This window comes from Somniosus microcephalus, chromosome 13 (genome assembly GCF_052327205.1).
Source record: "Somniosus microcephalus isolate GS21.2 chromosome 13, FLI_Smic_1.0, whole genome shotgun sequence".
Lineage (NCBI taxonomy): Eukaryota > Metazoa > Chordata > Chondrichthyes > Squaliformes > Somniosidae > Somniosus > Somniosus microcephalus.
In genome coordinates, this window is record NC_140999.1 from 167,710,052 (window position 1) to 167,734,970 (window position 24,919).

General features: G+C 46.1%; 1 protein-coding gene across 8 annotated transcripts in view; it reads right to left on the reverse strand.

Annotated features, from left to right (window-relative positions):
* Nucleotides 1-24,919, reverse strand: part of ptprt (protein tyrosine phosphatase receptor type T) — a 1,756,894-nt gene that overhangs the window by 589,161 nt on the left and 1,142,814 nt on the right. For all 8 annotated transcript variants that reach the window (XM_086005548.1, XM_086005547.1, XM_086005549.1 and 5 more), the window contains exon 8: nt 21,204-21,500. In XM_086005548.1, coding sequence (XP_085861674.1) covers nt 21,204-21,500 — 297 coding nt within the window. The remainder of the gene's footprint in view (nt 1-21,203; nt 21,501-24,919) is intronic.

Genomic DNA, 24,919 nt, shown 5'->3' on the forward strand with positions numbered 1-24,919 from the left:
ACTGCGGAGAACGGTACAATAGGTGTTTACTCAACGTGACTCAGACTGCAACTGATCTGTACAGATTACTACTCAGCGTTATATACAGGTGTGGTCACTGCTGGTACTACAGTATACATGAGCTGTAAAAAGTAGTTCCCCCCTTAAAGGTACATACATTACAATTCCTCCCCTTTTAGATTAACAGTACCATAACACTCATTTAACAGTTAAATATCAAACGAATTACAATTAACACTATTAACATGCAACATTAGTTGAAAATAGTCTATTTATAAATTCAGTCTTTGGGGAGGCTTCCTGATCCTTTCTGGATAGCGCCTTTCCCGAGTGTCTCGCTCTTGGTGCGGAGGCGATTCTGGCACCCTGTCGTCGGTTGGTTCATCAGCTTCCGATGCTACTGTTTCTGGGGTAGATGCTACCTGTACGTCGGGTTCATCACCAGGTACGTATGGGCGAGGCATGGGGTTGACTTGTTCCTGAGACTCTAGGATCTGGTCAGCATGGTGTCTCACGATGCTCTCCCCAACGTCCACTGTGTACATTAGTGGGCCCTGCCGTGTGCATATCGTTCCTGGCTGCCATTTTTCTGTTCGGTAGTCGCGGGCCAAGACTGGTTGCCCTACATTGAAGCTCCTTGTTGGCTTCTCATGGATGTGCTGGAATTGCTTACTCTCAACATCTCTTCGTACGTTTGGTCTGAGCAAATCCAGGCGAGGTCTTAACCTTCGGTTAAAGAACATCATGGCTGGGGCCTGGTTGGTGACTGCATGTGTCGCATTCCGGTAGGCAAACAGGAAATTGTCCACCTTGTGCTGCAGCGGAATGTTGTCATTGTACATAGCCTTTATTACCTTCTTAAAGGTTTGTACGAGCCTCTCAGCCAATCCATTTGTGGCTGGATGATACGGGGCGGATGTGTAATGCCTTACCCCATTCTTTTTCAAGAACCTCCGGAACTCTTCGGACACAAACTGTGGTCCGTTGTCGGAGCAAATCTGTTCTGGCAAGCCATTCCTAGCAAAAATGGTCCGTAGGACTGCAATAGTTTTCTCTGTGGTGGTGGAGGACATTTTGATGACCTCAGGCCATTTCGAGGGCGCATCCACGGCTATTAAAAACATTGAGTCCATGAATGGACCAGCAAAATCAATATGCACCCGTTGCCATGGAGATGATGGCCACTCCCATGGGTGTAGAGGGGCATGTGGTGGTGCATTTTGGACCTTCTGGCATCCTGAGCAGCTATGTCAGGTCCTCGATTTGCTGATTGATCCCTGGCCACCACACATAAGCCCTAGCAAGGCTTTTCATTTTCACCATAGTGGTGCGCCCCTAGAAAAAGTGATCTTCTTTGTAGTCGTTGCGCAGTCATCACCGGAACGCCCTTCTTCGGATTAAAAATGGAGACAAGAGGCTGGTGATCAGTCAGCAAGGTGAATTTCTGCCCGTGCAGATAGTGATTGAACTTTTGCACTCCCCACACTAGGCTGAGGGCCTCCCTGTCAATCTGGGCGTAGTTACGCTCGGCTGAGGTTAGTGATCGTGACACAAAGGCTATTGGCCTCTCTGAGCTGTCCGAGAATTTGTGCGACAGCACCGCTCCAATGCCGTAGGATGACGCATCACATGCCAACCGAATTGGTAATGCTGGGTTGTAATGGGCCAATACCTCTTTCGATGTGATTAGTGTTTTGCTCTTCTGGAAAGCTCGTCTACATTCGTCACTCCACTTCCATGGCACCCCAGTTTGCAGTAGGGTGTTCAGTGGGTGTAGTATTGTAGACAAATTTGGCAAGAACTTATGGTAGTAGTTTACCAGCCCGAGGAACGACCTCAGTTGTGACACATTTTCCGGTGCTGGGGCCTTGACTACTGCCTCAATCTTCTCTGGGGACTTATGTAACCCCTCTTTATCGATAACGTGGCCACAATACGACATTTGTTTTCTAAAATACTCGCACTTGGGGCGGTTAGCTCGGAGCCCATATTCCTGCAATCTAGTGAGCACCTGCTCCAGGTTGGCAAGGTGATCACTCTCATTTTCGCCCGTGACCAGGATGTCATCCAAATAACACTGGGTCCCTGGGATCCCTTGCAGGACTTGTTCCATTGCCCTCTGCCAAATAGCCGGAGCTGATGCTATCCCGAATACCAGCCGGTTGTATTGGTAGAGACCTTTATGGGTGTTGATTGTGAGGTATTTTTTTGATGCTTCTTCTACCTCCATTTGCAGATACGCCTGGGCCAGATCAATCTTAGTGAAGCGTTTCCCTCCAGATAGCGAGGCGAAAATATCTTCAATCCGCGGAAGTGGATATTGTACGGTGTGAAGGACCGGGTTCACTGTTACCTTAAAGTCCCGACAGATGCGAACCTTCTTTGGTTCCCCAGGCGTGCTGCTTAATGACTTTTTCATCACAGGGACGATGGGTGTAGCCCACTCGCTCCAGTCTACCTTGGACAGTACACCTGAACGTTCCAGACTCTCCAGCTCTGCTTCGACGGCTGGGCGGATCGCATAAGGTACCGGTCTGGCCTTAAAAAATTTTGGGCTTGCGTTTTCTTCAATTTTAATCGTCGCTGTCATGCCTTTAGTGTTCCGAGTCCTTGCTGGAACACTTCTTTCGCATCAGTTAGGATCTTTGACAGTCGCCCAGGTGTGACGTCGTCATCCTTTTTGTCAGCCACAGTCAGTGCCTGTATGGAATGCCAATCCAGTTGTATTTTCCAGATCCATTCACGTCCCAGTAATGGTGGTCCTCCATCTTGCAATACATGCAGGTCTAGTTTTGGTGTTTCCTTACCATTATATATAACGGTCACCCCTATTTTTCCTTTGGGGTAGACTTTTTGCCCCGTGTGCGTCTTCAAAATAATTTTTGTGTCTCTCAAGGGTATGTGTGAGAATAGCTGCTCGTAGTCCCGTCGGTTTATGACTGTTAGGGCTGATCCTGTGTCCAATTCCATCTTTACCTGGACTCCTGCTATCTTGAGAGTGACCCAAATGGTTCGGTGATCCTCCGTTGTGATCACATTATGTAGTTTCAGACAACTCAGTTCCCTGCTTTCGGAGCCGTTATCACTCTTTTGTTCATCTGAACTATTCTCCGTCATCTTATGTACTTTCTGGTACTTTCCTTTGGTAGGCTTCTTATTGCTGGTTTTCTTTCCCGACCTGCAGACTCGTGCTATGTGTGCTACTTTTCCACACTGTCTGCACACTTTGTCTTTGAACCAGCAATCATTCTGGTCGTGTGTTGTTCTGCCGCAGAGATAGCACTTCTCTGTTCCATATGACATTTCATTTGTGCCATATTCTTGCGGTCTCTGTTGTATCTCTGCAGCGCCCCGTGCTGCTGCTTCATATGATACCGCAATGCTGAAAGCCTTTTCCAGCGTAAGGTCCTTTTCAGATAAAAGCCGTTTCTGGATTCCTTCAGTTTGAAGCCCACACACAAACTTGTCCCTTAAGGTATCTGCCAGTCCCGCTCCAAACTGGCAGTGTTTCGATAGTTTGTGCAGTTCTGTTAAATAATCAGCATTGCTTTCATCCTTATGCTGGTTCAGTTTGTGAAACTTGAATCTTTCTGCTATCAGCAGTGGTGTGGGGTTTAAATGTTCCTTTAGTATCGTTACTATGTCTTCAAAACTCTTTTCCATTGGCTTCGTTGGGGTTACTAGATTTCGTAATAAACCATACGTCTTTGCACCCATTAAATTTAACATTACCGACGCTTTCTTGTCATCTGACACCTCATTTGCCTTGCAGTACACCTCTATTCGTTCGACATATGTAGTCCAATCTTCGACTTCATTGTCAAATGCGGTGATACTGCCACTCTTCGGCATTTTGGGTGTGGTTTAAAATGGCGTCTCCCAATGGCTTAAAATGGCATCTCCCGCGCTTTCCTTCCTCCCCTGCTGCTGCCGATGCCGCTCCCGGCGGTTCTCGTGGCAATGGCGGCGCCCTGTACGTTTCGCGCACTTCTCTCTCTCCCTCTCTCCGACGCTGCTCGGCCCCTGAACACCGGCTGCGCACTGTGCGCTCTGCCCTCTCTCTCTCTCCCCCGTCGATGCTGCTCGGCCCTTTGCTGTGCCGCTGTCCGGGAAGGGTCTGCGCACTACCTGTTGCCAGCCCGTTTCGCTGGACCACCTCAACTGGAAAGCCAAGCCTGGCTCTCGACAGCCTCCCCCGCAATTCTCGAGTCTCTGCTGGATGACTGGGCGGTTGCCCGTGGTCGACGCCCGAGTCTCTGGCCTTGACCTCCAATCCACTGCTCTCCAGGAACGAATCCCCGGGAGGTGATCCAGAGTTGCAAGTAGGTTCGAACCTGCCTCGTCGCCAATGTTACGTCCGTGTATAAGAAGACACAGACTCCGGAGAACGGTACAATAGGTGTTTACTCAACGTGGCTCAGACTGCAACTGATCTGTACAGATTACTACTCAGCGTTATATACAGGTGTGGTCACTGCCGGTACTACAGTATACATGAGCTGTAAAAAGTAGTTCCCCCCTTAAAGGTACATACATTACAGGTCCCTTGCTGTTTATAGTGTACATTAATGATTTAGATATGAATGTAGAGGAGGTATGATCAGTAAGTTCGCAGATGACATGAAAATTGGTGGAGTGGTAAATAGCGAGGAGGGAAGCCTCAGGCTACAGGACGATATAGATGGGTTGGTCAGATGGGCAGAACAGTGGCAAATGGAATTTAACCCTGAAAAGTGTGAGGTGATGCATTTTGGGAGGACTAACAAGGAAAGGGAATACACAATGAATGGTAGGACCCTAGGAAGGACAGAGGAACAGAGGGACCTTGGTGTGCATGTACATAGATCCCTGAAGGCAGCAGGACAAGTAGATAAGGTGGTTAAAAAGGCATATGGGATACTTGCCTTCATTAGCCGAGGCATAGAATATAAGAGCAGGGAAGTTATGATGGAGCTGTACAAAATGCTAGTTAGGCCACAGCTGGAATACTGTGTGCATTTCTGGTCGCCACACTATAGGAAGGGTGGTGTGGAGATGCCGGAGTTGGACTGGGGTGGACAAATGTAAGAAGTCACACAACACCAGGTTATAGTCCAACAGCTTTATTTGAAATCACAAGCTTTCGGAGCGCTGCTCCTTCTTCAGGTGAAGTGGAGAAATGCATAAAGACACAGCTTATATAGTCAGAGAATCATGTCAGATGTTTACAGGTAACCTTTCCAACTGCCATTTATCACACCTCGGCAGAGAGATAATCACAGCAGTCAAAGGTATGAATGGTGTCCAAACAGATCAGTCAGGGAAACATTACATCAAAGAACAATGAGGTGGGGTCACAAGGGGTCAAATATTGCAGATGCTGGGGTCTGTATGAAAAACAAAAAAAGACAAAAAACATTTTTTTTGGCTGGAAATCACAGCAGGTCCGGCCGTATCTGTGTAGAGAGAGCAAGCCAATGTCGACTCAAGTCTGGATGACCCTGCGTCAGGTGGGGTTACATGTAGCGTGACATGAACCCAAGATCTCGGTTGAGGCCGTCCTCATGGGTGCGGAACTTGGCTATCAGTTTCTGCTCGACGATTTTGCGTTGTCGTGTGTCTCGAAGGCCGCCTTGGAGAATGCTTACCCGAAGATCGGAGGCTGAATGTCCTTGATTGCTGAAGTGTTCCCCGACTGGGAGGGAACACTCCTGCCTGGTGATTGTTGCGCGGTGTCCGTTCATCCGTTGTTGCAGTGTCTGCATGGTCTCGCCGATGTACCATGCTCCGGGGCATCCTTTCCTGCAACGTATGAGGTAGACAACGTTGGCCGAGTCACATGAGTATGTACCATGTACCTGGTGGGTGGTGTCCTCACGTGTGATGATGGTATCTGTGTTGATGATCTGGCATGTCTTGCAGAGGTTGCTGTGGCAGGGTTGTGTGGTGTCGTGGTCGCTGTTCTCCTGAAAGCTGGGTAATTTGCTGCGAACGATGGTCTGTTTGAGGTTAGGCGGCTGTTTGAAAGCGAGTAGTGGAGGCGTGGGGATGGCCTTAGCGAGGTGTTCGTCGTCATCGATGACACCATTCACACCTTTGACTGCTGTGATTATCTCTCTGCCGAGGTGTGATAAATGGCAGTTGGAAAGGTTACCTGTAAACATCTGACATGATTCTCTGACTATATAAGCTGTGTCTTTATGCATTTCTCCACTTCACCTGAAGAAGGAGCAGCGCTCCGAAAGCTTGTGATTTCAAATAAAGCTGTTGGACTATAACCTGGTGTTGTGTGACTTCTTACATATTGGAAGGGTGTGATAGCATTGGAGAGGGTGCAGAGGAGATTCACCAGGATGTTACCTGGGCTGGAGCGCTTCAGCTATGAAGAGAGACTGGACAGGCTGGGGTTGTTTTCCTTCGAGCAGAGAAGGCTGAGGGGGGACCTGATTGAGGTGTATAAAATTATGAGGGGCATAGATAGGGTAGATAGAAAGGAACTTTTCCCCTTAGTAGAGGGGACAATAACCAGGGGGCATAGTTTCAAGGTAAGGGGCAGGAGGTTTAGAAGGGATTTGAGGAAAAACTTTTTCACCCAGAGGGTGGTTGGAATCTGGAACTCACTGCCTGAAAGGGTGGTAGAGGCAGGAACCCTCACAACATTCTAGAAGCATTTAGATGAGCACTTGAAATGCCATAGCCTACATGGCTATGGACCAAGTGCTGGAAAATGGGATTAGAATAGACAGGGCTTGATGGCCGGTGCAGACACGATGGGCCGAAGGGCCTCATTCTGTGCTGTATAACTCTATGACTTTGGTTACTGTAGGAATTAAACAACTTACCATATTAAAGTAATTTTGATGTATGAAATTCAAACTACAACACTGTAGTACCTTCTCATGTTGGGAATGAGAGCCACCAAGCCATCAATGTACTATAGGGGTGAGAATAAAGCCCAACAGAATAAAAAGAAAAAAACAGACGGACAACCCGGCATCGACCTCGGCACCGGCTGCGGACACGACAATGGCACACCCAGCCCAGTCGAGCCTGCAACAACATCTGGGAACTTGTGCCAAAATTGGGAGAGCTGTCCCACAGACCAGTCAAGCAACAGCCTGACATAGTCATACTCATAGAATCATACCTTTCAGCCAATGTCCCAAGCTCCTCCATCACCATCCCTGGGTATGTCCTGTCCCACTGGCAGGATAGACCCACCAGGTTTGGCGTCACAGTGGTATATAGTCGGGAAGGAGTGGCCCTGGGAATCCTCAACATTGACTCCGGACTCCATGAGGTCTCATGGCTCCAGGTCCAGCATGGGCAAGGAAACCTGCTGATTATCACCTACTGCCCTCCCTTAGTTGATGAATCAGTACTCCATGTTGAACACCACTTGGAAGAAGCACTGAGAGTAACAAGGGCACAGAATGTATTCTGGATGGGGGACTTCAATGTCCATCACCAAGAGCGGCTCAGTAGCACCACTACTGACTGAGCTGGCTGAGTCCTGAAGGACATAGCTGCCAGTCTGGGTCTGCGACAGGTGGTGAGAGAACCAACACGAGGGAAAAACATGCTTGACCTCGTCCTCACCAATCTACCTGATGCAGATGCATCTGTCCATGACAGCATTGGCAGCAGTGACCACCGCACAGTCATTGTGGCAACGAAGTCCCGTCTTCACACTGAGGACACCCTCCATCGTGTTGTGTGGCACTACCACCATGCTAAATGGGATAGATTCAGAACAGACCTAGCAGATCAAATCTGGGCATCCATGAGGTGCTGTGGGCCATCAGTAGCAGCAGAATTGTATTCCACCACAATCTGTAACCTCATGGCTCGGCATATCCCTCACTCTACCATTACCATCAAACGAGGGGAGGGTTCAATAAGGAGTGTAGAAGAGCATGCCAGAAGCAGCACTAAAAGTGAGTGCCAACCTGGGGCAAGCTGCAACACAGGACTACATGCATGCTAAAACATGGTAGAAGCATGCTATAGACAGGGCTAAGCGATCCCACAATCAACGGATCAAAGCACTGCAGTCCTGTCACATCCAGTCGTGTATGGTGGTGGACCATTAAACAACTAACGGGAGGTGGAGGCTCCATGAATATCCCTATCCTCAATGATGGTGGAGCCCAGCACGTGAGTGCAAAATACAAGGCTGAAGCGTTTGCAACCATCTTCAGCCAGAAGTGCCGAGTGAATGATCCATATCGGCCTCCTCCTGATGTCCCCACGATAACAGAAGCCATTCACTCCACGTGATATCAAGAAACAGCTAAGTGCACTGGATACAGCAAAGGCTATGGGCCCCGACAACATCCCGGCTGTAGTGTTGAAGGCTTGTGTTCCAGAACTAGCCGCACCTCTAGCCAAGCTGTTCCAGTACAGCTGCAACACCAGAATCTATCCGACAATGTGGAAAACTGCCCAGGTATGTCCTGTCCACAAAAAGCAGGACAAATCCAATCCGACCAATTACTGCCCCATCAGTCTATTCTCAATCATCAGCAAAGTGATAGAAGATGTCATCGACAGTGCTATCAAGCGACACTTGCTCATCAATAACCTGCTCACTGATGCCCAGTTTGGGTTCCGCCAAGACCACTCGGTTCCCGACCTCATTACAGCCTTGGTCCAAACATGGACAAAGGAGCTGAATTCCAGAGGTGAGGTGAGAGTGACTGCCCTTGACATCAAGGCAGCATTTGACCGAATGTGGCATCAAGGAGCCCTAGTAAAACTGAATCCAATGGGAATCGGGGGGAAAACTCTCTACTGGCTGGAGTCATACCGAACACAAAGGAAGACGGTTGTGGTGGTTGGAGGTCAATCATCACAGCCCCAGGGCAGCGCTGCAGGAGTTCCTCAGGGCAGTGTCCTAGACCCAACCATCTTCAGCTGCTTCACCAATGACCTTCCCTCCAACATACGGTCAGAAATGGGGATGTTCGCTAATGACTGCACAGTGTTCAGTGCCATTCACAACTCCTCAGATAATGAAGCAGCCCATGCTCGCATGCAACAAGACCTGGACGATGTTCAGCCTTAAACATGCACTCCCTCCACCACTGGCGTACCGTGGCTGCAGTGTGTTCCATCTACAAGATGATTTGCAGCAACTCGCCAAAGCTTCTTCGGCAGCACCTCCCAAACCGCGACCTCTTCCATCTAGAAGGACAAGGGCAGCAGGCACATGGGAACACCACCACCTCCACGTTCCCCTCCAAGTCACACACCATCCTGACTTGGAAGTATATCATCGTTCCTTCATTGTCGCTGGGTCAAAATCCTGGAACTCCCTCCCTAACACCACTGTGGGAGTACCTTCACCACACAGACTGCAGCAGTTCAGGAAGGCGGCTCACCACCGCCTTCTCAAGGGCAGTTAGGGATGGGCAATAAATGCTGGCCTTGCCAGCGACACCCACATCCCATGAATGAAAAAAAAAGGTCCAAGGCAAAAATGAAATGTGGGAGAATTCATTACACTTTGGTAAATATAAAATCTGTAATGTATGTACCTTTAAGGGGGGAACTACTTCCTACAGCTCATGTATACTGTAGTACCGGCAGTGACCACACCTGTATATAACGCTGAGTAGTAATCTGTTGTTTCAGTTGCAGTTTGAACCACGTTGAGTAAACACCTGTTGTACCGTTCTCTGCAGTCCTTTTCTTATTATTACACGGACGTAACAGTGGCGACGAGCAAGTTCGAACCTACCTGCAACTCTGCATCACCTCCCAGGGATTCGCTCCTGAAGAACAGTGGAAGAAGGTCGAGTCCAGAAGCACGGGCGTCGACCACGGGCAACCACCCAGTCATCCAGCGGAGATTTGAGTATCGCAGGGGAGGCTGTCGAGAGCCAAGCTTGGCTTTCCAGTCACGGTGGTCCAGCGAAATTGGCTGGCAACAGGTACTGCGCAGACCGTTCCCGGACAGCGACGGGCTAGAGCCGACTGAGCGGCACAGAAAAAGGACGAGCAGCATCGACGCGGGAGAGAGGGCAGAGCGCACAGGGCGCAGCCGGTGTACAGGACCGAGCGGCGTCAACGGGGGAGAGAGGCGAGAGAGAGCAGAGCGCAGCCGGTGTTCAAGGGCCGAGCAGCGTCAACGGGGGAGAGAGGCGCGCAGGAAAACGCGAGGCACTGCCATTGCCACGAGGACCGCAGAGAGCGGAGTTGGCAGCAGCGCAGGAGCAGCGCACGAAACACACAGGGCGTCGCCATTTGCCACGAGGACCGCCGAGAGCAGCGTTGGCAGCAGCGCGGGAGACGCCATTTTAAGCCACAGCAGGGAAGAAAGGAAAGCACGGGAGACGCCATTTTAAGCCAGTCTAACCACACCCAAAAATGCCGAAGAGTGGCAGTATCACAGCGTTTGACAATGAAGTCGAAGAATGAACGACATATGTCGAACGCGTAGAAGTATACTGCAAGGGGAATGAAGTGCCAGATGACAAGAAAGCGCTGGTACAGGTACACTACCCTTTATCCGAAAACCTCGGGACCAGCCGTGTTTCGGTTTTCGGAAAATTTTGGATTTTGGAAGGTATTTTATAAGACTGGGGAATTTGTCGGGGGTGGGGGTCGGCGGGGGGTCGGGGTCGGGGTCGGCGGGGGGGTTGGGGTCGGCGGGGGGGTTGGGGGTGGGGGTCGGCGGGGGTCGGGGTCGGCGGGGGTCAGGGTCGGCGGGGGGGTCGGGGTCGTGCGCACGACTTACGCTGAACGAAAACACTTTCGGTTTTCAGAAGTGCGGATAAAGGATACACTATCCCTTATCCGAAAGGGTGGGGGTCGGGGTCGGCGGGGGGTCGGGTCGGCGGGGGTGGGGGTCGGCGGGGGTCGGGGTCGGCGTCGGGTCATGTTTTGCGCCACTTTTGGTTTTCAGAGGTTTTCTGTTTTCGGAAGTGCGGATAAAGGCTATCCCTTATCCGAAAGGGTGGGGGTCGGGGTCGGCGGGGGGGTCGGCGGGGGTGGGGGTCGGCGGTGGGGGTCGGCGGGGGTCTAGGTCGGCGGTGGGGGTCGGCGGGGGTCGGGGTCGGCGGTGGGGGTCGGCGTCGTGCGTACGGCTTACCCTGCCCTGCTCAGCGTAAGTCGTGCGCCACTCTGGTCTTGTCGTGCGCGCGACTTACGCTGAACGAAAAAACCTTCGGTTTTTAGAGGGTTTCGGTTTTCGGAAGTTTGGATAAAAGGTAGTCTACCTGTATTGTTGAATTCAATGGGTGCAAAAACGTATGGCTTACTACGAAGCCTAGTAACCCCAGAGAAGCCAGTAGAAAAGGATTTTGAAAACATAGTGTCAATCCTACAGGACCACTTAAACCCCACACCGCTGCTGATAGCAGAAAGATTCAAGTTTCACAAACGGAACCAGCATAAGGATGAAAGCAATGCTGATTATTTAACAGAACTGCGCAAACTATCGAAACACTGCCAGTTTGGGGCGGGACTGGCAGATACCTTAAGGGACAAGTTTGTGTGTGGGCTTCAAAGTGAAGGAACCCAGAAACGGCTTTTATCCGAAAAGGACCTTACGCTGGAAAAGGCATTCAGCATTGTGGTACCATATGAAGCAGCAGCACGGGGCGCTGTAGAGATACAACAGAGACCGCAAGAATATGGCACAAACGAAATGTCATATGGAACAGAGGAGTGCTATCGCTGCGGCACAACAACACACGACCAGAATGATTGCTGGTTCAAAGACAAAGTGTGCAGACAGTGTAACGATCAATAACATGTCATTCTATAGTGGACACTAGGTGGAGCCGTAGAGCTGTATATAGCTGTATGTATAAGACTACACTACCCAGCTGTATATATATTAAGACTACATTACCCATGAGGCACTAGGCTACCCACAAGGCAGCAGTCAAGATGGAAGCCTCTACAGATACTGTACCAGTCCACATGTGCTCAATAAAGTAACTAGCAAAACTTAGCTGTGTTCATAATAAGAATGTCTAGTTATTAATGAACATAACATGGTACCAGGGTGGTGAAGATCTGCTGAAAATTGTGAAAAGCGACATGGAGAATTTGAAGCCACCAGAGCGTTTGAATCGCACAGAAAAAATCGACTACAATTGGCAGACTTTTAAACAGCAATTCGAACTCTACATTGCAGCCATCGGATTCGGTACGAAGCCAGATGTAAGGAAGATAGTGTTGCTGCTTACGGTTGCAGGCCCACAGGCGATAGAGGTATTTAATACATTTGTATTTAATCCAGCAGAGAACAGAGAAAAATTAGAAGATGTGCTAAAAAAATTTGATGCACATTGCTCTCCCAAAAAGAATGAGATGTATGAAAGATACATCTTCCGTTCTCGGACACAGCAACAAAATGAGACTTTTGATAGCTTTATAACTGATCTGAAACTGAAAGCACAGACATGTAATTTCTCTGAGCTGAAATCATCCATGATTCGTGACCAGATTGTGTTTGGTATTCATGATAAAAAAGCCAGGGAACGTCTGTTGAGAGAAACCGAACTAAATTTGGAAAATGCGGTGAAAATATGCCAAGCCAGCGAGCTAGCTCGAAAGAACGCTAAGACTTTCAGTGAAATCAATAATGATGCGATTGTAATGAGTGAAAATGCTGCTGTCGGTGCTGTGTCCTACAAGGGGAAGAAACATGGGCAGAACAGAAATGAAAAGCAATCGGAGGATGACATTTTTAATTGTAAACGCTGTGGTTACAAACACCAGTTAAGACAATGCCCAGCGTTTGGAAAAATGTGCACAAAGTGTAATGGAAAGAATCACTTTGCCAAACAATGCTTTACAAAATTTAAAACAATGAAAGGGCAACAAGTTAATGTGATTGAGGACACTGATTTAAGTGAGACATTTTTGTAGGAATGGTGTCATGTGACGATATCAAAAAAGATACAGAAAATGTGCAGCCCTCAGAAAAGGACAATGCTGAACATAAAGTCAATGCAGTAAAAGTGGACAAATGGATGATCCCACTGCAGATAAATGGAGCATTAGTTACATTGAAACTGGACACTGGGGCAAAAGCAAACTTAATCAGTATGAGTGACATAAAAAATATGAAAGAAAAGCCCAAAATACAGAAAAAGTCAGTACTACTGAAGAGCTATAATGAACAGAAAATAGATAGCTTAGGTGTATGCAGACTTAAAGTGACAGTCAAAGACAAAGTGCATCATCTCATGTTTTCTGTTGTGGCTGAAAGACTTGATTCGATACTAGGTGACAAAGCTTGTGAGGACTTAGAACTGGTCAAAAGAGTCTACCGTATAAACTGTGCCATAAGCAGACCAGATGACTCAGGTGATGAAGCAGAGAGCCCATCAAGGATGAAAAGGCCAAAGGGTATCCATGTCTTCAAAAAGCCTAGTTTCTCCAAGAAGAAAGAAAAAGACTTTAAGGTCAAAGAGAAGCCAAAGGAAGAAAAGCACAAAGAGGAAAAACACAAGGAGAAAAAGTCCAAAGATATAACCGCAGCAGATGTTGTTAAGCAGTGGAAAGAGAAAAAGAAAAAGAAGAAGCCTGCACCAGAGCAGGAAGCAGTTCCGGTGGATACTCCTTCTTCCCTCAGGCCAATCTTTGGTGTTCCATTAGCCGAGGCTGCTGAGAGGACTATGCTGTATGATGGGATCCAGCTGCCAGCAGTTTTTCGAGAGTGCATTGACTACATTGAGAGCTATGGCATGAAGAGTGAAGGAAACACTGAAACCCTCTCCAAGCAAAGATCGCAAGGAGACCTCGATCTATACAAGAGCAGATTGATGACAATGCCGCAACTGCATCTTGTCATTCACCGCCAGAACAATCTCATGAAGACACATCAGACTTACCCGTGTTGAGAAGATCCACACGTGAAGTAAAAGAGCCTGATAGACTTAATCTTTGAGTACAATGTAAAGCTTTGAAAATGTGTTGACTGTTTTGAAAATGTTTATTTTTATAGAGCACTAACAAAAGTGTTACTGATATTATCTTTATTGTTTTCTTGAAAGTTGATTGATATAGATTTTGTTAAACCTCAAAGGGGGATGTAACGATCAATAACATGTCATTCTATAGTGGACACTAGGTGGAGCCATATAGCTGTATGTATAAGACTACACTACCCAGCTGTATATATATTAAGACTACATTACCCATGAGGCATTAAGCTACCCACAAGGCAGCAGTCAAGATGGAAGCATCTACAGATACTGTACAAGTCCACATGTGCTCAATAAAGTAACTAGCAAAAGCTAGCTGTGTTCATAATAAGAATGTCTAGTTATTAATGAACATAACAGTGTGGAAAAGTAGGACACATAGCACGAGTCTGCAGGTCGGGAAAGAAAACCAGCAATAAGAAACCAACCAAATGGAAGTACAAGAAGGTACATAAGATAACGGAGAATAGTTCAGACGAACAAAAGAGTGATAATGACTCCGAAAGCAGGGAACTGAGTTTTCTGAAACTACATAATGTGATCACAATGGAGGATCACCGAACCATTTGGGTCACTCTCAAGATAGCAGGAATCCAGGTAAAGATGGAATTGGACACAGGATGAGCTCTAACAGTCATAAACCGACGGGACTACGAGCGGCTATTCTCACACATACCCTTGAGAGACACAAAAATTATTTTGAAGACGTACACGGGGCAAAAAGTCTACCTCAAAGGAAAAATAAGGGTGACCGTTATATATAACAGTAAGGAAACACCAAAACTAGACCTGTATGTACTGCAAGATGGAGGACCACCATTACTGGGACATGAATGGATCCGGAAAATACAACTGGATTGGCATTCCATACAGGCACTGACTGTGGCTGACAAAAAGGATGACGACGTCACACCTGGGCGACTGTCAAAGATCCTAACTGACGCGAAAGAAGTGTTCCAGCAAGGACTCGGAACACTAAAAGGCATGACAGCGACGATTAAAATTGAAGAAAACGCAAGCCCAAAATTTTTTAAGGCCAGACCGGTACCTTATGCGATCCGCCCAGCCGCCGAAGCAGAGCTGGAGAGTCTGGAACGTTCAGGTGTACTGTCCAAGGTAGACTGGAGCGAGTGGGCTACACCCATCGTCCCTGTGATGAAAAAGTCGTTGAGCAGCACGCCTGGGGAACCAAAGAAGGTTTGCATCTGTAGGGACTTTAAGGTAACAGTGAACCCGGTCCTTCACACCGTACAATATCCACTTCCGCGGATTGAAGATATTTTCGCCTCGCTATCTGGAGGAAACGCTTCACTAAGATTGATCTGGCCCAGGCGTATCTGCAAATGGAGATAGAAGAAGTATCAAAAAAATACCTCACAATCAACACCCATAAAGGTCTCTACCAATACAACCGGCTGGTATTCGGGGTAGCATCAGCTCTGGCTATTTGGCAGAGGGCAATGGAACAAGTCCTGCAAGGGGTCCCAGGGACCCAGTGTTATTTGGATGACATCCTGGTCACTGGCGAAAATGAGAGTGATCACCTTGCCAACCCGGAGCAGGTGCTCAATAGATTGCAGGAATATGGGCTCTGAGCTAACCGCCCCAAATGCGAGTTTTTTAGAAAACAGATCTCGTATTGTGGCCACATTATCGATAAAGAGGGTTTACATAAGTCCCCACAGAAGATTGAGGCAGTAGTCAAGGCTCCAGCACCGGAAAATGTGTCACAACTGAGGTCGTTTCTCGGGCTGGTAAACTACTACCATAAGTTCTTGCCAAATTTGTCTACAATACTACACCCACTGAACACCCTACTGCAAACTGGGGTGCCATGGAAGTGGAATGACGAATGTAGACGAGCTTTCCAGAAGAGCAAAACACTAATCACATCGAAAGAGGTATTGGCCTATTACAACCCAGCATTACCAATTCGGTTGGCATGTGATGCGTCACCCTACGGCATTGGAGCGGTGCTGTCGCACAAATTCTCGGACGGCTCAGAGAGGCCAATAGTCTTTGCGTCACGATCACTAACCTCAGCCGAGCGTAACTACGCCCAGGTTGACAGGGTGGCACTCAGCCTAGTGTGGGGAGTGAAAAAGTTCAATCACCATCTGCACGGGCAGAAATTCACCTTGGCGACTGATCACCAGCCTCTTGTCTCCATTTTTAATCCGAAGAAGGGCGTTCCGGTGATGACTGCGCAACGACTACAAAGATGGTCACTTTTTCTAGGGGCGCACCACTATGAGATTGAATATAAGGGCACGAAACAACATGGAAATGCTGATGGGCTATCACGCCTGCCACTGCCTACTGCGGAGGAAGCACCAGCAGTGGATCCCGTCAAAATATTCCATTCGACTATAGTTGAATACCTACCGGTAACTAACGCTTGTATCGAAAAGGAAACCCGAAATGACCCGACACTGTCTCGGGTATATGATTTGACGGTGAAGGGATGGCCAGCACATGGCGACTCACTGTTGCCAGCATTCTTGACAAGGAGAGAACAGCTGTCAGTGTGCCGGGGGACCTTGATGTGTGGATCCCGAGTGGTAATTCCACCCAAGTTAAGGGATAGAGTGCTCAATGAGCTTCATGAGGGTCATCTGGGAGGGGTAAAAATGAAAAGCCTAGCCAGGGCTTATGTGTGGTGGCTGGGAATCGATAAACAAATCGAGGACCTCACCAAGAGCTGCTCAAGATGCCAGAAAGTCCAAAATGCACCACCACAGGCCCCTCTACACCCATGGGAGTGGCCATCATCTCCATGGCAACGGGTGCATATTGATTTTGCTGGTCCATTCATGGACTCAATGTTTTTAATAGCCGTGGATGCGCACTCGAAATGGCCTGAGGTCATCAAAATGTCCTCCACCACCACGGAGAAAACTATTGCAGTCGTACGGACCATTTTTGCCAGGAATGGCTTGCCAGAACAGATTTGCTCCGACAACGGACCACAGTTTGTGTCCGAAGAGTTCCGGAGGTTCTTGAAAAAGAATGGGGTAAGGCATTACACATCCGCCCCCGTATCATCCAGCCACAAATGGATTGGCTGAGAGGTTCGTACAAACCTTTAAGAAGGCAATAAAGGCTATGTACAATGACAACATTCCGCTGCAGCACAAGGTGGACAATTTCCTGTTCGCCTACTGGAATGCGACACATGCAGTCACCAACCAGGCCCCAGCCATGATGTTCTTTAACCGAAGGTTAAGATCTCGCCTGGATTTGCTCAGACCAAACGTACGAAGAGATGTTGAGAGTAAGCAATTCCAGCACATCCATGAGAAGCCAACAAGGAGCTTCAATGTAGGGCAACCAGTCTTGGCCCGCGACTACCGAACAGAAAAATGGCAGCCAGGAACGATATGCACACGGCAGGGCCCACTAATGTACACAGTGGACGTTGGGGAGAGCATCGTGAGACACCATGCTGACCAGATCCTAGAGTCACAGGAACAAGTCAACCCCATGCCTCGCCCATACGTACCTGGTGATGAACCCGATGTACAGGTAGCATCTACCCCAGAAACAGTAGCATCGGAAGCTGATGAACCAACCGACGACAGGGGGCCAGAATCGCCTCCGCACCAAGAGCAAGACACTCGGGAAAGGCACTATCCAGAAAGGATCAGGAAGCCTCCCCAAAGAATGAATTTATAAATAGACTATTTTCAGCTAATGTTGCATGTTAAAAGTGTTAATTGTAATTAGTTTGATATTTAATTGTTAAATGAGTGTTATGGTACTGTTAATCTAAAAGGGGAGGAATTGTAATGTATGTACCTTTAAGGGGGAAACTACTTCCTACAGCTCATGTATACTGTAGTACCGGCAGCGACCACACCTGTATATAACGCTGAGTAGTAATCTGTTGTTTCAGTTGCAGTTTGAACCACGTTGAGTAAACACCTGTTGTACCGTTCTCTGCAGTCCTTTTCTTATTATTACACGGACGTAACAAAATCTAGGCCCCATTTCCCTATTTTGATAGTCTAATTGAGGGTAGCTATGTACTGCAACTTTAACATTGCTACAAAATGATTTCCAGAGTCCAGAGAGAAGCAGTGTGAGGTGGCCTGGAGCAGGTAGTCTCACGTTGCTTAGCTTTAACACAGCATGGAGTATAACTCTCGTGCAGTGTGAAAACGGGTTTAAAAGGGCTTAAGGGACCTCCTGGACCTCCTGATCGTTCTTTAAATTTACCTTGCATTGAGTTAAATGTTTCGAGTTGAGGCTCTTCTTTCTAGCCATATAAATTCTAACCAGCTGAGAGATGAGCTCTGTGTAAGCTGACTGCCTGGCAAGAACCCACAAATGCGGCATTTGGAAATCAATGATTTACAGTCACCAGAATTTAATAAACAGAAGCTCCATCTTTGTTTTCCCTGTTGCTGCTACTGGTTCCAGGCCCTTTTCTGAACGATGAACTCTCCAGGCTTCAACCTCTAATCAGTCAATTACAAATGTGCATTGCAAACTTCACTGCTTGCGTGCCAGGATGAGGGTTATGAAGTAATTTTTTTCGGAAGCAAATTATTTTATACTAAACAAAATTATCAGGGTAATTTTTTTTGTATTTTTCTCAAGATAAATGTTAGTATGAAATGCTGACGTTTTATTGGTTTCTATTTAAACAGAAATACAATTTATCTTGCTCGTGCTTTCTTCTTTACTCGTCATGAAGACAGAGCTGTCTTCATTACAATGTGCAATGACATTGTAAATGTATTTATGTAGATTGTGAAGATTTCCCACAAAATTGGAAATGTGTTCAAAAATGTTTGCAATTTCATGAGAAATATTCATGAGAGAAAATCTCCAGCAACAGATTTACAATGTTGCGACACTTAACAACCAGAGCAATTCTCCCCCCCACACCTAGGCTCAACTGAATGTCAGAGACATATTAATGGATATTTGTATGTATATGTGCATATATATTAATATATATCTAAAATGTCACTGCACATGGTAACAAGGACAGCTCTATCTTCATGACAAGTAGGATAGCAATTTAACTCTCCTACTGTGTGCTTTCCATTGACATAATATGTGACAAAGCTCAGTTCCAATATTATTTGAATAATTTTCCTCTCATCAATATTCTAACATTTAAGGATTAAAGTTACTCTCAGTGATAGTTGTGCTGGTATACAGAAGAATTTCATATAAATGTATGATTTTATTGTGCTCATTCTCTATTTACATTTGATGGATTAATAAATGCATTAAAATAGCACACAGAGGAAATCCGTGGGAATACTCTTAATACAGCGGTTATGAATATTGCTGAGATTAACCCTGCATTGTCTTAACCAAAGGTGCAACAATGCATAAGGAATCAAGAGCAGGGACATGAGGGACAAGTCTGGGATTTGAAGCAGAGAAAGTGAGAATAATATTTAAGCAAACAAAAATATAATTAATGATTTTTATATTTCTCGATGTGAAAAATTAACTATTTTATAGCGACAAGAGTTACACCTCACAAATAAGTTCCTTAGTTCAGGGAGCTTGGACTCCAGGCAATGCCAGCTCATTCAGCAACTATCTTTTCATTTGGTGCATGAAAAACATATCAAACACTGATCTGATTATATCCATGATATGGCCATTTTAGGTTTTAAGTCTGGTGTTTCGATTGATTGAAAACTGGTCTTTGGAGCTAGTTTTCAGCCAATGAAAAACAAACTTACTTTTACCTCCAAAAAGTAGTTGGAGCTCGGAGAAAAAACAACTAAGAATCAGTTGAGATGTTCAAAGGGAAGATAGATATTTATCTCAAAAGCAAAGAAATTGAGGGGTATGGAGAAAAAGTTGGGAAATGGATTTAAAAAGACAAACTGCCATGACTAACAAATTGGCACAGTAGGCTTGATGGACCACATGGTCTGCTCCTGCCCCAAGGTTTGACCTTCAATAGTTTTCCGAGTTGATAAAATCACAACCAAACCTATTCCAATAGTAAATCAAGCTACATTCAAGCACCAGGCAAGATTCTCTATCTTCATACTGTATGATTTGGAAAAGTTGTTAGGGAACAAAAATAATGGCACAGTATTAGGTATTATTTCCCAGCAAGACCATTCTTTACACAACATAACTTTTTTCCATTTGGGCGGGCAATACAATTTTAGACTGAACCTATTTAGAGATTCTGAGTGCCTGGGAAAAAGATGTTGTGAATTTTGGTTGCAAAGGGCATGAAGGATGTGACACTGTGAGAGGCTTTGTCTGTGTCTCTTTTGTGCAGCACACATCGATTCATTAAAGGGGGGACATGGTAAATTAATGTGAGATAACACTTATACAGGTAACTAGCTGTGTAGAAATATACACAAGCTTAAAATATGAACTCTCTTGTAATGCTGTGTCTTTATTGATCAAATGTTTTGACTCCCTTATAAAGGACTGGCAAATGAGTGTCTGTGCTTCTATTATTTAGACACACTATCCAGTCCTTTATAACGGAGTCAACATTTTTTCTTCCAATTTTCCCTCTCTTTGGGGTCCAGGCTATGAATTCTCTCCCAACAGACTGAGGATGAGGAAGCTCCTGGACTAGGAGTACATCTTTTTTGAGGGTGGGTGGAGCCTCTGCCACAAACAAGCCCCACTGAAAACTACCAGAGAAGGCTGAGAACTGGTGTATCCAGGTCCCGGCCTAAATTTCAGCTCTTCCCTGAACTACCACCTGAGTTACATAGGGTGCGTGCTGGAAGAGCCATGAATTTTTACCTCAATATCTCTAAGATGTCTGCACTAGGGTGGTGTAACAGGAAAAGTAATTTACACACTTAGAAACATAGAAGATAGGAGCAGGAGTAGGCCATTCGGCCCCTCGAGCCTGCTCCGCCATTCAGATCATGAGATCATGGCTGATCATCCAAATTCAGTACCCTGTTCCTGCTTTCTCCCCATATCCCTTGATCCCTTTAGCCTTAAGAAATATATCCAACTCCTTCTTGAATATATTTAATGAATTGGCCTCCACTGCCTTCTGTGGTAGAGAATTCCACAGGTTCACCACTCTCTGGGTGAAGAAATTCCTCCTCATCTCAGTCCTAAATGGCTTACCCCTTATCCTTAGACTATGACCCCTAGTTCTGGACTCCCCGGCCATCAGGAACATCCTTCCTGCATCTAGTCTGTCCAGGCCTGACAGAATTTTATAGGTTTCGATGAGGTCCCCTCTCAATCTTCTAAACTCCAGTGAGTACAAGCCCAATCGACCCAATCTCTTCTCATACGTCATTCACTTACCATCTTCTTCAGTTTGTATAACTATCTCGTCACTATCTTTCCTTCCTTCTGGATTAACCAATACAAGCCGGAGTTTCACTGTAGTGTATGGATGTAGTCCCCGCAATGTATAGTGGGATGATGTCTGCATCAGTTCTTCTGCTGTGTACTCCCGGTGACCAAGCACGTACTGATATTGAACAGTCAAGTTGTAGCTATGGCAACGAGTGACTGCATAACCAAATGGTTCCCAATGAATAGTCAACTGTCGTGATCGGACATCCACAACTTCTACACTCTGAGGTCCATGCACTGGATCTGTGGAAAGGAAAAATAAATAAATATTTTAATTAAAAACCTGCAAACCCTTAAAATTGATTTTATATTATATTATAAAGATGAAGTCAGAACTGCACATTAATAAAGTGGAAGTATGTTTCCAAACATTGAGCAATAGCCATGGAGACAATTCGGATGCTTGGAGAAATGGCAACATCTACTCAATTCAATAAGAACCAGGTTTTTCAACTGCACTTAGATGGAATTTGAATGTAAAACTTGTATAATCTTTAACTGGCTAGAAATTAAGCGCTGCTCCAAAAAATACTTCATGGACTTCAACATCTGTGTCTTTTTCTGCTTCCAACATGAGTGTTTTGAAGGAACATGAATTGCTTATTCACCTCCAATACTACAATCTCTCGGCTGGGCTTATTGGCAGACAGATCAGTAAATTTTGCCATTGTTCAAAAGCCATGCCTGTTCTGATATTAGCTTTTGCCAAAGGCACAAACAGATTCCATAGAACCACTAATCTTTTTGTGTGCCTTGGTGAGTATGCCTGCATAAATCAAACATATAACCACTTCATGTAGACCTTGAATTTTCAGTGCTATAAATCAAACAACAAAAAGCACATTCATCACAAAGTTTCTAAATAATAGACACCTCTCATAGGTCTTTAAGTATGAATCCACTTAAAAGCTGCAATGCATATTTCAACGCACCTCAGAAAGGAAGGAAGGAGGAAAGAGGGAAGGAGGAAAGAGAGAATGAGGAAAGAAAGAAGTAAGAATTACAGAAGATAGGAAAGAAGGAAGGATCATTTACGTAGCAGCTTATCACTTCTCTCAGGACATCCCAAAATGATTTACATTCAATTAATTACTTTTTTTTAAGTGTTGGGGTTGATTTTAACTTTCACTGTTGGGCACATATGTGGTGGTGGAGGATTGGCCGCTTACAAGGGGCCTGGCAGCCGATGGGCCTGACAGCCAGCAATGAATTTTGTGGACTTCCCCAGCTGGTGGTCACACAACATGTGTCCCTAATGGTGCAGAATATGTGAAAGAAGGAACCTTCCCGACTCCATATAATCTGGCGGAGTCAATCAGTGGCAGAGCTAGTAAGGGATCGGGAAGGTGGATTCATGAGCCCCCAGTCATTTTGAGGTTGGCTGACCATCTCGATTTCACTTCCAGGAAGCTTTGACACCCGTCTTCAGCCTCCAGGTCCGTCCTGCAGGTTTGTGCAGTTCCTGGCTCAACCTTCAGACTAGATATGTCGGCATTCCCCAGTTCCCTTTCCTGCCAAATTGCAGGTAAATGGCAGAGGTTCCCAGTGGGTCACCCCCCATGGATCTTTGTGGCCCCATTTTTACTGATTTTATTCCTGATAAGGAAAAGATTGGGAGATGAATGTTCACCTATTACCAATGAACAAATTACTTAAATTAATCAACAACAACAAAAACAACTTGTTTTTATATAGCACCTTTAACGCAGTAAAACATCCCAAAGCGCTTCACAGGAGTATTGTAAGACAATAAATTTGACACCAATCCACATAAGGATAAATTAGGGCAGGTGACCAAAACCTTGGTCAAAGAGGTAGGTTTTAAGGAGTGTCGTAAAGGAGGAAAGAGAGGTAGTGAGGCGGAGTGGTTTAGGCAGGGAATTCCAGATCTTAGGGCCTAGGCAACAGAAGGTACGGCCACCAAAGGCTGAGCGATTATAATCAGGGATGCTCAAGAGGGCAGAATTAGAGGAGCGCAGATATCAATTAAAATGGTCTCAGCAGTCACAAACATGGCAACAATCATTTGTTTGTTGCTTTAAGAAAATGCCACATCTTCCATAAAATAATGATGTCACTCAGTGCAGCAGTAACATAATCTATGCTTAATCAGTTTCAATTATAGTTCTATTCTCTGATTTATTCAAAGTTATACAAAATCTGTTGGGACTAACATTGCACACAATATTCATCCAGCAGGCAGACTTTTGGGTGGCATATGGGTGATTTCAGGGCAGTTGTGTTATTCGGTCCAGACCATCCACTGCGTAATTATCGTATCCACCAGATCCCGGAGGTGTGCCCTGCTTCCTACTTTAGCTATCATGATGGCCTCTGATACCGAGACTACCAATATAGTGCTAATTAAGGCAACAGTATGTACAGTTCTGTACTGTGGACTTGTGCCAACTAAGGAACCGGGCTGAGACTAGAGTTTGTATTTGTAATACCTATTTGGCTTTTGAGTCATCCTATATAAACCAACTAAGTTAAAAGGACCTATTTAGTTCTTGGTGTTTTACAAATATATTGAAGACAAACAGGACATAACACAGTACAATGTATAATAATCATTTTATGATGTTACTTCTATGTAGTCAAGGTTAAAAATGAATTGTTTAATGAATTGTTTACAGAACAATAACTTGATTTAGGGTTTACAATAACAAAACATTTAAATTGTATATTGCAATACAGTGCAACCCAGTTCAGAAATATAGTAGCATTACCTTAGTTAGGTTCAACTTAATATAGCAGGTCAACAATATTCAGCTTTGAGAAATATTGTCCATGCTTGACAAAGGAAACCTCCTGCTGATTAGCACCTACCGCTCTCCCTCAGCTGATGAATCAGTACTCCCCCATGTTGAACACCACTTGGAAGAAGCACTGAGAGTAGCAAGGGCTCAGAATGTACTCTGGGTGGGGGACTTCAATGTCCATCACCAAGAGTGGCTCGGTAGCACCACGACTGACCGAGCTGGCCGAGTCCTGAAAGACATAACTGCCAGTCTGGGCCTGCGACAGGTGGTGAGAGAACCAACATGAGGGAAAAACCTACTTGACCTCGTTCTCACCAATCTACCTGTCGCAGATGCATCTGTCCATGACAGCAATGGCAGCAGTGACCACCGCACAGTCATTGTGGAGACGAAGTCCCGTCTTCACACCGAGAACACCCTCCATCGTGTTGTGTGGCACTACCACCGTGCTAAATGGGATAGATTCAGAACAGATCTAGCAGCTCAAAACTGGGCATCCACGAGGTGCTGTGGGCCATCAGCAGCAGCAGAATTGTATTCCACCACAATCTGTAACCTCATGGCCCGGCATATCCCTCACTCTACCATTACCACCAAGCCAGGGGGCCAACCCTGGTTCAACAACGAGTGTAGAAGAGCATGCCAGGAGCAGCACCAGGCGTACCTAAAAATGAGGTGCCAACCTGGGGAAGCTGCAAAACAGGACTACATGCATGCTAAAAAGCAGAAGCAGCAAGCTATTGACAGGGCTAAGCAATCCCACAATCAACGGATCAGATCAAAGCTCTATAGTCCTGCCACATCCAGTCCTGAATGGTGGTGGACCATTGAACAACTAACGGGAGGAGGAGGCTCCAAGAATATCCCCATCCTCAATGATGGTGAAGCCCAGCACATGAG